Here is a 15,242-nt window from a genome sequence, read left to right as displayed (position 1 = left end):
GTTCCTGGCGATGTTTCTCAGAGGAAGTGGGACTGAGAGTTTGAAAGGAAGGTAGGGGAACCACTACCCCACACTTCCAGGTCTCTACTGTGTCCTTTGTCACCAAGGCAGCAAAGACCCTGGAGTTCTGCTAACAGCCAGCAATCCACTCTGAGGCAGGCAACTCCCCAGGCCCACTGCCTGGGTAGGGCTAATTACCCCCATTGGTACCAGGGACATGTTGATTTAAATCTGTGGAAAGCCACAGCTCCTATGGCTTCTACAAAAACAGAAAACAAACATCCTTCTCTCCCCCGCTATCAAGTGGCCCAGCCCACACTGACTGGTGTCTGTGAAGCCAGAAGGGCCTGGGTCGGGCCAAGGTCAGGTCATTGGCCTGCCCATAGTGCCTTTGTACACGTTCTTCCACAGGAGAAAAGGTGTGGCACAAAACCCCCAAATCCCAGACCACCCACCAGAGGGACAACTAATAATAAAGTTGGTCATGTGTATGCTGGGCACTTGTTGTTTTATTTGTTATCAGCCACTCCACTCTCATAATCCCCCATGTTAGAAGGGCTAGTATTATTATAACTTTGCAGGCTAGGAAATGGAAGCTTGGTGAGCCTAAGTCAGTTGCCAAGGCCCCATTTGGAAAGTGGCAGGACTGAGGTGTGGATCCTTGTGGAGCCTAGATGTGCACACGTAGTCACCAGACACAAAGATGATTGAAACACAGGAGGAAACACAGTGAAGACCATCATAACATAGGCAGAGAGGCTCTCATCATCCCAGGCAGTCAAAGTCAGATAGTCAAGTCAGCGATCCAGGCTTCATGGAAACTCCATCCCAGAGGTTGGGGGGAAGCAGATCAGAGTGTATGGGAAGGCCCAGCCAAGGTCTGTCCATCAGCCTGGTTATCAGTGTTCATTGGGATCCCTGGATTAGTCCAGGTCAGGTTAGAACTGCTGACATCCCTTTTGATATATTCATCATCAGGAGAATTAAATGGGTTTGTAAAATGGGTCCAAATTTACTCAAGTTCTTCTACACAGCCATGATTTACGAAGCCAGGAATAGTTTGGAAGATAGTCTGGATCTTCTAAGAAATATTCTCCCTCAGGAAAGCACAGGTTTGTGTGAGAAGCCAGGAGGCAGAGTAGTATGCAAACACTGAAGTCTGTAAAAGTGAGGTAATGGTTAATGCAGAGGCAGCCTGCAGCCCCTCATCTGGGAACAGTCCCTAGGAACCGCAGCTCAAAGCCTCTAAGAAATATCAATTCCTCTTCCCAATCTCCAAGGTCACTGTCCCAGGGCCTGCTGAGGCATCCCTTCCATCTGGCTTCAGGCCAGCCCTGACACACCCTCTACCTTTCCCAGGGACACTTCCTGAGACTCCTGTCCCGTGGGACCAGGCCTCAGCGTGAATTCCAGATGGTTCTCACTGCACCATCTGGATAAAGTCTTCATCCCCCAGCTAGCCTTTGAGACCCTCATAACCAGCCCCATCACCCAGCATCCTTTATCTCCTTCCTTCCATGACATTGTGCCTCTTAACACTCTTTTGTTTATTCGCGTTTCCAACTCCTAAACATCCTTTAATGCCACACTCGGTGTCCCCTCTCTGAGGCCTGTTCCCACAAAGTCTGCCAGGTGGCACACTTAAGTTACCCAAATGAGAGCTCCCACTCCCAAGTTCTCTGAGTCAGAAAGCGCCACTGGCTCCAGGGCAGGGCACGGCGCGACGCCCCCACAGCCCCTTCTCGTGATCCGTGTCCCTCCAATCCTGGTTAGGTGGGAAGCTCCCACCAACCGCCGCTGGGCTCCTGATATAGCCCTCGCCGTTCGCGTCGGCCTCAGACGGCGCATGCGCTGGCGCCGACGGCTGTTTCCCTGCGACCCCGCTTCTGGCTCGTGTACTAGAGTCCTCACGGGCTGGCGGGAGCGCGCGCACGCGTGGGGGGGCGTCGTGTGCAGGGAAGGGGCACCCGGGCCGCGCATGCGCAGCGACAGGCGGCGGCGCGAGCAGGGCTGGGAGATGATGGCGGCGGCGGTGGCGGCGGTGGCGGCGGTGGCACGGAGTGTGTGAGCAGCAGCCCGGGAACCACCGGCCCGGGCCCAGTGCGACCCCGACCCCGCCCGGCCGCCCGCCATGGGCAACGAGGCCAGCCTGGAGGGCGGCGCTGGCGACGGGCCGCTGCCGCCCGGGGGCTCCGGCCCCGGCCACGGCGCGGGGAAGCCGCCTTCAGCACCGGCTGGTGGAGGACAGCTCCCGGCGTCAGGCGGGGCGCGGGCAACCGCCGGACCACCCGGTCCAGGCCCCGGGCCCGGTGCCGGCCCGGGCACGTAAGTGCGGGACACGGCGGCGCCGGGGGGGCGGGGATCTGTAGCCTGAGGCCGAGGCCGAGGCCGGGGCCCACGACCCTGCGGTCTAGTCTGGACAGCGAGGTCGGACGTCCGGCCACACTTAGAACCCAGCTGGTTTGGCATGAGCGGGTGGTCGCGGGAAGCGGCTCTCCCTTTACAGCCGCCCTGCCTTAGTAAAGCAGAATGGTGAGCGCAGGGTCAGTCCGGGCCTGCAGACCGTGACTCCGTCACGAACCCCAAATTCGCTTCCTCCCCAGTGCCGGGCTAAGGAGGGGCTTATGTAACCTCTGCCGGGTCCCTCTGCACTGGGGAGCAATGGGATGGAAAGCGTCCTCCTGTCTGCTGGAGTCTGCATGTGTCCATTGTGTTGGGCCGAGGAAAGAGCACAATGGGAGTGGCTGTCAGGGAAGATAAGTGTCACTGCGAGGAACAGAAAGATGTGGAAATAGTTGAACCATGAACTTGGTCATGCGCTTTCCTCAGGCATTTAGTGGCTAAAATCATCTTTGGAGGAAGGGAAAATGCCACTGGACACCAAAAGATACTTATTTAGGCTCATAAATACGAACAGGGTCATGTGCTTTCACAATGGTTTAGTGAAACACTTTGGGGTGAAGCAAAAATGCAGTTGAATCATCTAGAACCAAATATGTTCTCTTGTCTTATGATTTAGATTACCACCTCAAATCAGTGGACTGTTTTAAACAGAACATATCTGATCAAATACTGTGAAACCAGCTTGTTTAAAATGCATCCCGAGGTCCTATAAACAATCAAGTGGCAGTAAATGCAGTGGAAGGAAATGCCAATATATAATGAATCAGTAGACTGAAAACTCAGGAAAGCTACCAAGAGACAAGATAAAATGGGAGGCGTTATCTTTACACCAAATAGTCCTGGAGAGTAGCAAAACTGGGGAGTGCTTCTGGATCCATGTGAGTCTGCTGATAATGTTGCCTTGGCTTCTCTGTGTGGGAGCACATAAACTGTGAGGGAGCATAATTTTTGATTCTTTAGCTGCCCAACTGTGCCTTTCATGTGCTTATTTTCTCAGAAGTTGTTTCTTAGACAATTAACAGTAATGAAAGGCTCTTAGTAGCCTGAAACCTGCCACAGACAGACCAGCCTGTGACCATCCCTTTGAGAGGGGGGATTTACCCGTTTTACATTAGCTATTATGGTAATGCAGTTGGATAGCACACAGTTCTTAGCACTGCAAATACTGTCCATTTTGCTGCGTGTTGAGCTGCTTGTTTGAGTTTTAGCTTGGGGGAGGCTCACTTAGGCTTTAGAGCTCTCCTTCCAAAGGAAAGCATCTACGGCTGAGTGGAAAAACACATTGTTGTTAGGAGTTCTCTATATGGGAAATTTGACATTTCTCTTCTGATAACCAAACAGGCTACTCTGCTTGTAGTTTATCTAATGTTGCAGAGCCAAGCATATGAAAATTTGCAAAGACTTGGGCAGCTCAAAGACACAGGAAGAGGCTAGTGTCTATTCATATTCCTTTTCAGTATTTCATTTCTACCCTGTCTGTGTGTGCTGCTACAGGGCAGACCCATGAACTACTGTGGGTTAGGGAACCATGGGCTCCTGCGGGATTTAGCAGTCACATAATCTCACTCCTGGCTGTGGGCAAGGCACACATATGGACCTGTGGAGCTAAGGTCCTACAGCTGTCAGGCTCAGGGGGTGAGCTGGCTATTTGTCACCAAAGCTCTGAATTGGGGGTCCTTAGGAGATGGGATTTACTCTTCCAGCTGATATTTGCTTGTCAGAGCATCTCAGCTGAGCTGCACCTCCATGATACGTCTCTCCTTCAGCATCAGAATGGCTTCTACTTCCTCTCACCAGAGCGTCTCAGGTACCTGATGCCAAATTTAGCATGTTCTGTTGCGAGATGCTGCTGAACAGATTGGCCCATTGATGGAGAAAAAGCCCTGTGGCATGTGCTTCTGGGCATTCGGGAAAGGCATTGGCATAGTTTCAAGCCAGCTTGTGAATTTGGGGGAATTATACTGTGAATAGAGGTAGGTGGAGGGTCAGGTAAGGGGGAGATCATTTTACTAACCCCAAAGGGGAATGGAACTGAGGTCCTGGGGGAGTTGATTCCTGTCTCTTTCCTGTTGCTGTATTACCCCTTGTCACCCCAGGTTGAATTAGTCTTTTCATCCTCATACTGAGCTGACTTGGGTTCTGCGAGGGGGCAGCTCCAGCACCTGTGGCTGAAGAGCTTGACTAGAATCCTGTGAGTAGCAGTGCCACCACACCCATAGTGCTGCCTCTAACCTGTTTGGATGATATGGCACTTTGGGCATCAGAGAGTCTCTCAAGGCAGGGCTCTCTGCTTCTGGTCTCAGGGTCACATGTGCAGTTATATACGTTGTGCCTTTCCCAAGGAGTGCCAGGTCAGGGAAGGCTGAACTCTATCTCAGGCTCCAAGCTATATGCCTTGGTATGGGCTGCATCTTCCTACAGGAAGGGGCACCTTTCACTTATTCATTCATTCACTTATTTTTATGGCAGAATGCCTGATGTACAGTGAAGGTCCCAAGTTGATGGGATTTTACTTGTACACACATCACCAGTTCAAGAGAAATTTTATGAGTACTCCAGAAAGCACCTTTTAAAAAAATTGCACAAAGAAGCCACGTAGACCAGTGGCGGCCTGTTTAATCTACACCAGCTCTGCGGACTTGCAGAACTTTGACATTTGCAAATTGATCTTTAGTCAGTCAACCAAGGTATATTTACTGGTATCAAGAGCAAGCACTGTGCTGGGCTTTGTGGAGGGTCTGGAAGAATATATGATGCTCCCCTGTCCTCTAGCACCTCACAGTCTGGTTGGTCAGATAGCTCTTGAAGAGCTCTCAAAGAACAAAGTCATGGAAGGTTCCTAGGAGTGACACTGTAGGCAGCTCAGTGTTTGAGAAGTGTCAAATAGGTAGTGCTTATAGAAGGGTTGTCAAGTGAGAAGAGTGGAGAAGCAGAGCCAGGCTTCAAAAGAAGGAGAATCCCAAGGCTCCTTGGGAGAATGATGGGGATCTGAGAGGTGGAGAGAGATAGAAATGACATGAGGAGCGTGGTTTACACAGGCAGGGACAGTGAGCAGAGACTGGGGCCGAGTGCAGGGGTGTGGAAAGCTGGGGCAAACCAGGTAAGGCGCCTCCCGCTTGTTACCCCATTGAAATTGGTGATCAGTGCTGAGCTCTCACTCACTTCCAGTCCAGGGAGACATCTTGAGCCAAAGGCAGCTGGGCACAGAGAGCCTGGGCATTTGCTGGAAGGTGGTTGAAGCTGCTCTGAGAACCATACCCAGAGTTCCTTTCTCAAGATGGGTTTGCCATAATTATATCTCAAAAATAAATGAATGAATGAATGAATGGATTTGTCAGGCATAGTATCTCTGGTTTGGGATTAGCCAGACTTGTTATACTATGTCAGCTATCAGTCAGGCTCTAAAAAAATCTGGGATTAATTTGTAAGGCTAAAATGAAAGGATACAATTGTTAGGTTTGGAAATAATGATCCTTTATCATTTAGAGATCATGTGAGGCCATTGGATTCTCATGGAGGGCATGTCATGGAGTTTGCGCTTAAGTGACCTAACATCTGAATGGTGATGATGTCAAAAGCTCACCCAAAGGGGGCAACCATTTTTGCATTTCTTGCCAGGGAGAGAGGGACAGTTTTGATAATAAAGCTGTTCCTAGCATTAGTAAGACTGATAAGATGCTGCAGATACAAAAAAAAAAAAAAAAGTTATGGATGCATTAAGGGGAGGAAGTCTATTTTATTTAAAAAAAAACTTTTTATTATGGAAAATTTCAAACATACATACATAAAAGTAGAGAGAATAAGTTAATGAGCTCCCATGTTCCCATTGCCCAGCCACCACCATCATCAGCTCATGGCTGATTAAGTTTATCTATCTCCCTCACTTCCCACCCCCATCTTCGAGATAGCCCAACATTTCATCATCAATATTTTAGTGTCTGTTTCTAAGAAATAAGGGATTTGTAGAAACATTACCACAGCACCATGATCACATCTAAACAGCTAACAGTCTCTTCTTAATCTTAGCAAATATCCTGTCAGGGTTCAATTTTTTTGATTATCTTATTAATTTATTTTTACAATTGGTTTGTTTGAACTGTGAACTAAACAGGGTCTACACATTGCATTTGTCTGATACATCTCTTCAGTTTCTTTAAATCTATATGTTCCTTCTCCTTTTTTCCCCATTGTGGTTTATGATTGGCTGTGTTATTTGTCCTGTGGTTTCTCATATTCTGGATTATGCTGATTGTATCCTTGTGGTGTCATTTAAGATGTTCTTCTGTCCCGTATTTTTCCTGAAAACTGGGAATTACATCTAGAAGCCATTCAGAATCACATTTCTCTTTTTGGCCAAGAAATTCTAGCTTTTTAAGAAAGAGTTCGTTGAGGGCTTCAGATGTGAAGGGACTGAGAGTTTGTTGAAAGTAGATCTAGACTTTGGACTAGTTTGGGAACCAAAGAACAACACAGTGGGCCACTTTTCTGTTCTTTTTCTAAAGTTCTCCTTCCACTGAGTAGGTCTGGTTCTGAGTTTAAGAAGTCAAAGCTTTCAGAGCCCCTGGATCACACCTTTTCACTCCAGCATAACAGGGGGAGCCTTCCCTGTATATGTAAGTAGCAGGCTGCTAGGAGAGAGGATTTGGGGCTTCAGTAAATCCTCCCCCTTTTCATAGGTCCTGCACATTTGAATGGGGCCCTTTCCCCTAGTCTGTGATGGATGTGGGGAGGGACAGACCTTGCTATGTGTGGGCTACTTGGGGAGAATCTGTACCTGGAGCCTGTGGCCCATACGCAATCATTTGGTGCTGACTGTGGAGACAGGTTGGCAAAGCTGTCGTAATAGTTATAACTACCATTGCTGGGTGCCTGTTCCATCACAGTCATTCCTCTAGGTGTTTTACACACACTTATTCCTTACTCCACCTGCCTGGCCATACAGCTCCTGCAGGCCCCATCTATCCTGGCCTTATTCGTCCTTCCTTCCCAGGGACTCACTTTTTAAAATGGTGAAATGGTGGCTGAGACCTACCTGCCAGCAGCAAGGGCCAAGTGTCACTTTAGGACTTGAGGCCCTCCTAGTAAGCTGGAACTTAGTGGACAATCCAGCTGTGGGGACTCCTATCTCAATTGGTGCCAGGGGCATGTCATGCTGGTCTTGGTACTGCATTCGTAGAACTTGCGCAGGTTCCTTTCCTGCAGGGCCTTCTGCCATCTCCGTTCACCAGTGTAGTGGTGGAAGCTGATTGTAGCTGGGGAATGAATTAGGACCCTGGCCTATGGTAAGGAAGATGAATTCTGGTGTCCCATCCCCCCGTGGATTGGGCCTCTGGTGGGGGTCTGTCCCTTTCTGGCATCCTCTCAGTGCATGTGTCTTATACTTTAGGTTCTGGTCAGCTGTGCCCGTAGGATGGAGAAGAGGAGCATGCTCCCTGATTGATCTGTGCTAAACCTTGGCTGCCCACGCTGGTCTCAGGGCTGCTTTGATCTCTCCTTCCTGTACTTTGCTCTTAGGGGCATCTAGGGTTAAGAGAGCCTTGCTCTAGCAGAGACCTCTTACGTGGTATCTCCACTTCCTTCTAACAGGAGGGACACATGGAGGCATATTGGGAGCCTCCAGAGAACTTTAGGTCACCCTTGAGATCAAATCCAGATTTCTTTGGAGAGGCCTGGCTGCTTCTGAAGTGGTGGGACTGCTGTCAGGGCCAAAGGTGAGGAAGAGATTTTCCCTAAGGAGTAGTGGAAGGACTTGGTCCCAACCACTGAGGAGATCAAAGAGCCTCAGCAGCTTGTCTAGGAACTCACACAAGGATCACCCAACCTGGTCCCATCTGGGACTGCCCCTATACGCAGAGGAGCCCAAGCTCTCCAGTGCCCCAGGCTCAGGGAGGGGGATGTGCCCGCCCCCACCCCCAGGGATGCTGGAAGAACCAGTAAGACACTTGGGTGCTTAGGAGGAAAGGAGAGATAAGGAAATTTCCTGGTAGTCGCATCCATACATTGGATACGTTCGTGTGTGCTGGTAGGTAATAAGGATCGTCTGCACTTTTTGTATATGGGAGCAGTTATGAGGGATTTCTACAGATAAATTCTACTTAGAAGTAGGAGGACTTTAAAGTGATGTTCAGCCACGTATTCAGGAAACCCTTTGCTGAGCACCTACTGGATGCCTATCCCCGGGTGAAATGTGAGGAACAAAGGAAGGCGCAGGATATGGGCTCTGCCCTCAAAACGGCTCACAGCGTGATGGGAGAGAAAGAGAGACTTCAGTTCAGATCTTTACCCTCAACTTCCTTAAATTAGAGTTTGCTCCTGCCTTCTCTTTTTCTCACGAAGGTAAAAGAAATGAGCACACGATTAAAAGGGTTTGTATTATTTCATCTTCTAAAATAGTAGAGCACATATTTGTATGGTGTTCAACAGCTTACAAAACACATTCACAGCACTAATTTACTCTGTTGGGAGCTCCAAAGGTCTAACAGGAGAGATTCAGAAGAACAGCCAGCTAGCTGACTTTAGCAAACCCAAATGCCATACACTGAGCACAGCTGGAGAACCACGTCACTTCCCTGCCTCCTGCTCTCAGAAGATGGAAAATTTAGCAAGAGGATGGGAGGGCCTTGAGGACAGGAAAAGGATCTGGAAGTAGGACATTTGAGCAAAGGACAGGGTAGGGTGGGGTGGGGGATGAAGAATGGTGGAAGCATCCTGGGTAGGGGTCAGAAACTCAGGTTTTAATCAGTCCTGATGTTGCCTGAAACTGGCTGTATGTGTTGGGTAGGTCCTCAGTTTTTTTCCATCTGTAAAATGAGAAATTTAACTAAATAATCTCCAAAGTCCCCTCCACCTCTGACAGCTTATTTCTGTGAGATGATTGAAAAGGAAGGGCGATGCTTCCCACTGTTCAGCTTCACAGAGGAGAGAAAACAAGTACAACGTGCAGCCTTTAGGTTAATTAGAAGAGCTTTAAATGAAGAGGATTGCTCTTCCATTGTGCCCCAGAGATCTTCCGGAGTGGACAAAATGACCTCACAATCAAGCCTGGAGCCAGGAGAGGGACTGGCTGCTGCCTTGCCACTTGGTTGCTCCTGGTAAACACGGGCTCTTGAAAAGCTCTTGGCATCCTTCTACTGGTTTGGCTGGCCAGCCAGCAAGGCTCCCACCTGGACCTGCAGAGCCTGCTGCAGGATTCCTTTTCCCAGCCGTGCTCGACTGCTTATCTCCTGAGTGTTGTCCCATCCGTATCCCACAGGTGCTCTGGCAGCAGCCAGTGTGCTCACGATTTCCAGGGGAGCCAGAGTTGGCAAACACTTCGTGGTGGGGGAGGTGGGGCATGGAAAGGGCTGGCCTGAAAGAGACTTTAGTTCTGCCCCCTTCAGTTGGCAGTTGTACAGCTTCCTTCACTTGTAGAGTGAGGAGATGGATGTGGTACTCGCTGCAGTTTCTCCAGTAGCTCCGTGGGTTCTGTGGGCTCAGGCCAGGTCTCCTCCAATGTCAAGGTCTGGCATGTGAGACCACGTCCTTCAGGAGCATGGTTTAGCTTCAGCACGTGCTATGTTTGCTCTGTCCTTTTATTTTGAGCATCTAATCCAACACCTAATGGATACCAGCATGGCTGCTTCCATATTCCCTGAAGGCAGGAGCTCTGCCTTGGTGTGAATACCCCAGTGGTCCGTGGCCTCTGGTCCCTCCCAGGCAGATGATTCCACTGTTGGAAAGTTCTTCTTTCCCTTTGTGGGTCTCCTTATACCTCCTGTCTCTGGGTCCTGGCTCTGCCCTCTGGGCCGGCTGACTTATCCACTCACAGTTTTGGCAGGAGCTCACTGTGCTCTCACCTCCTCAACCCCGGTCTTCTCTCTAGGCTTCTTCAGCTCCTGTGGCTGGAATGTGACTCTGGGACCCTTGCTGACCTGGGCTGTCCTGCCCAAGACTGTCAGATCCTGAGGACAGGAAGGCTCAGAGAACAGGGCTCAGGGCTCAGCATGTCACATGGACTGTGAGTGACACAGTCTGAAGGATGAGGGGCCTTGGCTCATGTTGCCTGAGAACACCATCCTAAACCTTTGTGAGCACTCTCTGGCACTGCACCCCACAGTTGTCCAGCCTCATGCTGGGCATCTCAGCATGAAGGCTGGGTTCCCTCCATCCTGGGCTTGTGCGACCTGAGTGTGAATCTTTGGGGGTTGTGCATGGGTCCCTGCCATGACATCTCTGGTTGTACTTAAGAGATCCCTTCCAACCTAGTGAGACCCTTTTGGATCCTGACTCTGTCCTCTGAACTGGGGTAAAAACTAAGGCAGCGTGATTGTTTCAGTAATCATGCTATGTGAACTTCTCCCTTTCCTATGGCCCTGTGAGCCCACTTTCCAAACCCCTTTATCTGATCTTGAGTGGCCAGTGTTGGGTTGTAGAGGCCACAGCCTTGCTAGCTTGGGTTTGGAGTGGTGCCAGCTGAGGACAGTGGCAGAGACAGGGCTGGATTGGAGAGGCAGCCACCGCTTGCATCTTAGCCGTGGCAGCCCCTGTGCAGGCTTGTCCTTCCCTGGTTGGCCAGGTCATGCTGGCCTCCCTTTGGGGTGCGTTGGCCTTTGGCTCTGTAGGTTAGATGTCCCCAGGGGCAGCAAATGCTCTGCAGATGAAAGTTGCAAACACACATAAAAGGAGAGAAGATGGTATGGTGAACTCCCTGCTGTGACCCCATCACCCAGCTTCAACAACGATCAGTGTTTTGCCAACTTGTTTCATCTATATTCCTCCAATTTTTTTTTTTTGGCTGGAATATTTTCAGTCAAAATCCTAACATATCATTTCACTCATAAATACTTTAGGATGTACCTCTCATAGTTAAAAGATATTTTAATTTTAATCCAATGACATTATCACAGCCAACAAAGTTAACTGCAATTTTTTTTCAAACTTTATTTACGTATGTATGTATTTATTTATTTATTTATGGCTGCGTTGGGTCTTTGTTGCTGCGTGCGGGCTTTCTCTAGTTGCAGCGAGCGGGGGCTACTCGTTGTTGCAGTGCATGGGCTTCTCATTGTGGTGGCTTCTCTTGTTGTGGAGCACAGGCTCTAGGCGTGTGGGCTTCAGTAGTTGTGACTCGCGGGCTCTAGAGTGCAGGCTCAGTAGCTGTGGCGCATGGGCTTAGTTGCTCCATGGCATGTGGGATCTTCCCTGTAATTTCTTAATATAACCTAATACCTAGTCCATGTTCAATTTTCCTTGATTATCTCAAAAATGGCTTTTTATTTAAACATTTTTTTAATTAAAAAAAATTTTTTTTAGCAAGAGAAAACACAGATTTTTATTTATGTATGTATGGGGGAGTTCAGAGAAAAATGTGATTTCCGAAAATGACTTTTGAGAGTTTGTTTGTTCAAATCAGAATCCAAACAAACCTTGCATATATATAGACTATTATATATATGTAATGTATATATGTGTACTTATTTTAAAATAATGATAGGTATTTTTACTAACAATACTAATGAATATAGTTTAAAATTCGCTTGCAGTTTCTTTTGTCCTTAGTTTATATATTTTCAGGAATGTGTAGTCAAAGTTCTGTGTTTTATTTATTTATTTTAAAATATTTATTTATTTATTTATTTGGCTGCACCAGGTCTTAGTTGCAGCATGCGGGATCTTCGTTTCTGAGTGTGGGATCTTTTAGTTGCAGCATGAGGGATCTAGTTCCCTGACCAGGGATCGAACCCGGACCCCCTGCATTGGGAGCGTGGAGTCTTAACCACTGGACCACCAGGGAAGTCCCAAAGTTCTGTGTTTTAGAGTTATTAGAAATGATTCTTCTCTGTGTGGTTATGCTACTAAGAGGCTATACAATTAAGGTTTTTTTTTTTTTTTCCAGTTTGTGTTCAGTTTGTAAGGATTGCTTTTTGATCGCTTACCTGTTGCCACTGTCATACTGCACAGTAAATCAACCAAAACTCAGTGGCTTCAAATAGCAATTTTTAATTCTCACTCATGCATCTGCATGCTGGCTAGAATTCATTGATCTAGGCTGGGCTCCAGGCTGTAGGTGAGTCCAGGTCTGTTCCACGTGTCTCTCATCCTCCTCAGACAGCAGGCTAGCCAGGGCATGTTCTTCCCATGGTGATGACAGATGCACAAGAGGGCATACCTAACCACATACACACATTTCAAGCCTCTGCTTGAAATGACACAACTGCTAACATTTCTTTAGTCAAAGCAATTTTTAGTTAAGCCCAAAATCAAGGTGTGGTACTGTAGTTACTATGGCTACGTAACAAATTACCCCAAAACTCAGTGGTATAAAACATCCATTACTTTGCTTATTAGATTCTGTAGGTCAAGAATTCAGGCAGGGCACAGTGGGATGGCTTATTTTTGCTTCACAATGTCTGGAGCTTCAGCTGGAAGACTTGAAGGCTGGGGACTGGAATCATTTGACATGTCTTCATCATATTCATGTCTTACAGCTGATGCTGGCTATTAGCTGAGAGGGCCTCAGTGCTTCTCCATGTGGACTAGATTGAGCTTCCTCACAACATGGTTACTGGGTTCCAAGGGTGTCCTGAGAAAGGAAGTCAGGTGGAGACTGTGCTGCCTTTATTACCTAATCTCAAAAGATGTGCATTGTTACTTCTGCCATACTACATTCATTGGGGCAGTCACAAAGTCCTGCCCAGATTTGAGAGGAGGAGACAGACTCCATCTCTTGATTGGGAGTGTCCAGGTTCTATAAGAGCATTTGAGGGCTTCCCTGGTGGCGCAGTGGTTAAGAATCTGCCTGCCAATGCAGGGGACGTGGGTTTGAGCCCTGGTCCGGGAAGATTCCATATGCTGTGGAGCAACTAAGCCCGTGTGCCACAACTACTGAGCCTGCACTCTAGAGCCTGCAAGCCACAATTACTGAGCCCACATGCCGCAACTACTGAAGCCCATGTGCCTAGAGCCCATGCTCCACAACAAGAGAAGCCACTGCAATGGGAAGTCTGCGCAGCGCAACGAAGAGGAGAACCCCCTTGGCGCAACTAGAGGAAGCCCGCGCGCAGCAACGAAGACCCAACACAGCAAAAAAATAAAAATAAATAATTTTTTTAAAAAAGATCATACGAGGGAATTTGCTGGTGTTCCAGTGGTTAGAACTGCAGGGGGCACGGGTTCGATCCCTGGTTGGGGAACTAAGATCCCGCATGCCATGTAGCTTGGCCAAAATAAAAAGAGCATATGAGACTGGAAATTTCGCTGAGATTATTTTCAAAAATAGAGTCTGCTTCAGCTGGGAAAATGTACTGCACTTCTAGTGGGAGGAATTGCAAAGTCACATGGTAAAGGGCAGAAATCCACGGAAGGTAAAGAATGGAGAACAATGCCATCTACCATATTTTTTCTTTACCATTTAATTTTCTTAAAATTATGTAAAACTTTCATGTGATTCCAAATAAAACAAGGTGTATTGAGAGAAGTCTAGTTCCATCTTGTTGCCTTCCACTTTGTTCTCTGCCTTCCCTGATAAGAAACCATTTTTATCAGATTTTTCCATTGTTTCTTTTTGAAAATATGAGGAAAAATATACATTTATTTACCTTTCTTTTTTATATAAAAGGTAACAGATTCTAAACACTATACTTTGCCTTTTTTTCACTTAATATATCCTGAAGATCTCCTCATAGCAGAATATAGAAATTCTCCTGATTCCTTTTTGCATCTGGGCACTGCTCTATCATGTGCACATGCTATGGTTTTCCCTTGGGTATCAACCTGTGTCCAGTCTTTTGCTCTTACAAATAGCACCACAGTGAGGAACCTGGTATCTGTGTCATTTTGTATTTTTACCAGTGTATCTATGGGATATTTTGTGTTTTTTCCGCTGTATCTGTAGGATAGTTTCCTGTTGGATGCGGAAACAAAATGGTGAATGCACATTTTGCTATGTGTTGCCAAGCCTGAGGGGCAAGGGCAGAAGCTGGGAGCTAGTGAGGGGCTTGAACAGTATTCAGGTGTGAGAGGATGGTCACTGGACGAGAATGAGGAGGGGGCGATGGGGAGTGGGGAGGTGGGCGAGAGTGCTGAAAAGTGCTCAACTTCTGAATATATTCTGGCTGTAGAGTCAGCAGGATGGCTGAAGGGTTGGCTGTGAAGGGTTAGAAAAAGAAAGGAGTCAGGAGGACTCCTGAGTTTTGACCTGAGCATCTGGTGAACACTGGGGGCAACAAGGATGGGGTCTAAGATCAGGAGTTTTTTCCTGGACAGCTTGTGCTTTAGAGGCATCCAAGTGAGATGTTAGGTAGGCAGCTGGGTATTCTAGTCCCGGCTAAAAACATAAAGTAGCACTTCACCTGCAAAATGCTTTAATGTTGATGCCACCTGGTTCCTACAAGCACTCTGAGAAAGAAATAAGGAAGAGGAATAAATTGAGGCCATACTGGAGTTCCAAGAGGGCAAGTCAAGTATGTTCAACTCAACAAGCATTTATTTTATCAAATGAAGTGCCAGAAATGAAAACATTCACAAGAGGCCTGGCATTAAATGCCAACTGGTGCCTGGTTCCTGCCCAGGGCTGAGGATATAAAGGTGAACAGGTAGATTAGCATCCCTGTTTCCTACTACAGAGAATCTTTGAGTTAAACTTGATTGAAGGTATGGTCTCTGCCCTCTGGGAGCTCTGACTCACTCATTGGGAGATGCTCAGAAAGCCCACTGTGGCCCATCCTTCTCATCTTCACACACAGCTGCTAAAATAGATACAGAATTTGAGCCTCAGACCAGAGAGTTTACTTGAAAGTTCCGGCCCATCCCACAGGCTCTCAGAATTCATTGCTGGTTGGGTCTGAAGCCCAGACCACCAG

The 15,242-nt window shown here is 47.8% G+C and overlaps 1 protein-coding gene across 1 annotated transcript in view; it reads left to right on the top strand.

Moving 5' to 3' along the window:
* Positions 1–2,037: 2,037 nt before the first annotated feature.
* The window catches only part of BSN (bassoon presynaptic cytomatrix protein), a 92,225-nt gene continuing 79,020 nt past the window's right edge, over positions 2,038–15,242 (top strand). The window contains exon 1 of the mRNA XM_082347990.1: positions 2,038–2,325. Coding sequence (XP_082204116.1) covers positions 2,132–2,325 — 194 coding nt within the window. The 5' untranslated portion in view covers positions 2,038–2,131. The remainder of the gene's footprint in view (positions 2,326–15,242) is intronic.

Source organism: Balaenoptera borealis (genome assembly GCF_965194805.1).
Source record: "Balaenoptera borealis genome assembly, chromosome: 12".
Lineage (NCBI taxonomy): Eukaryota > Metazoa > Chordata > Mammalia > Artiodactyla > Balaenopteridae > Balaenoptera > Balaenoptera borealis.
Note: the sequence above shows the minus strand (reverse complement) of the source record. Positions and strands in the feature narration are given on the sequence as shown.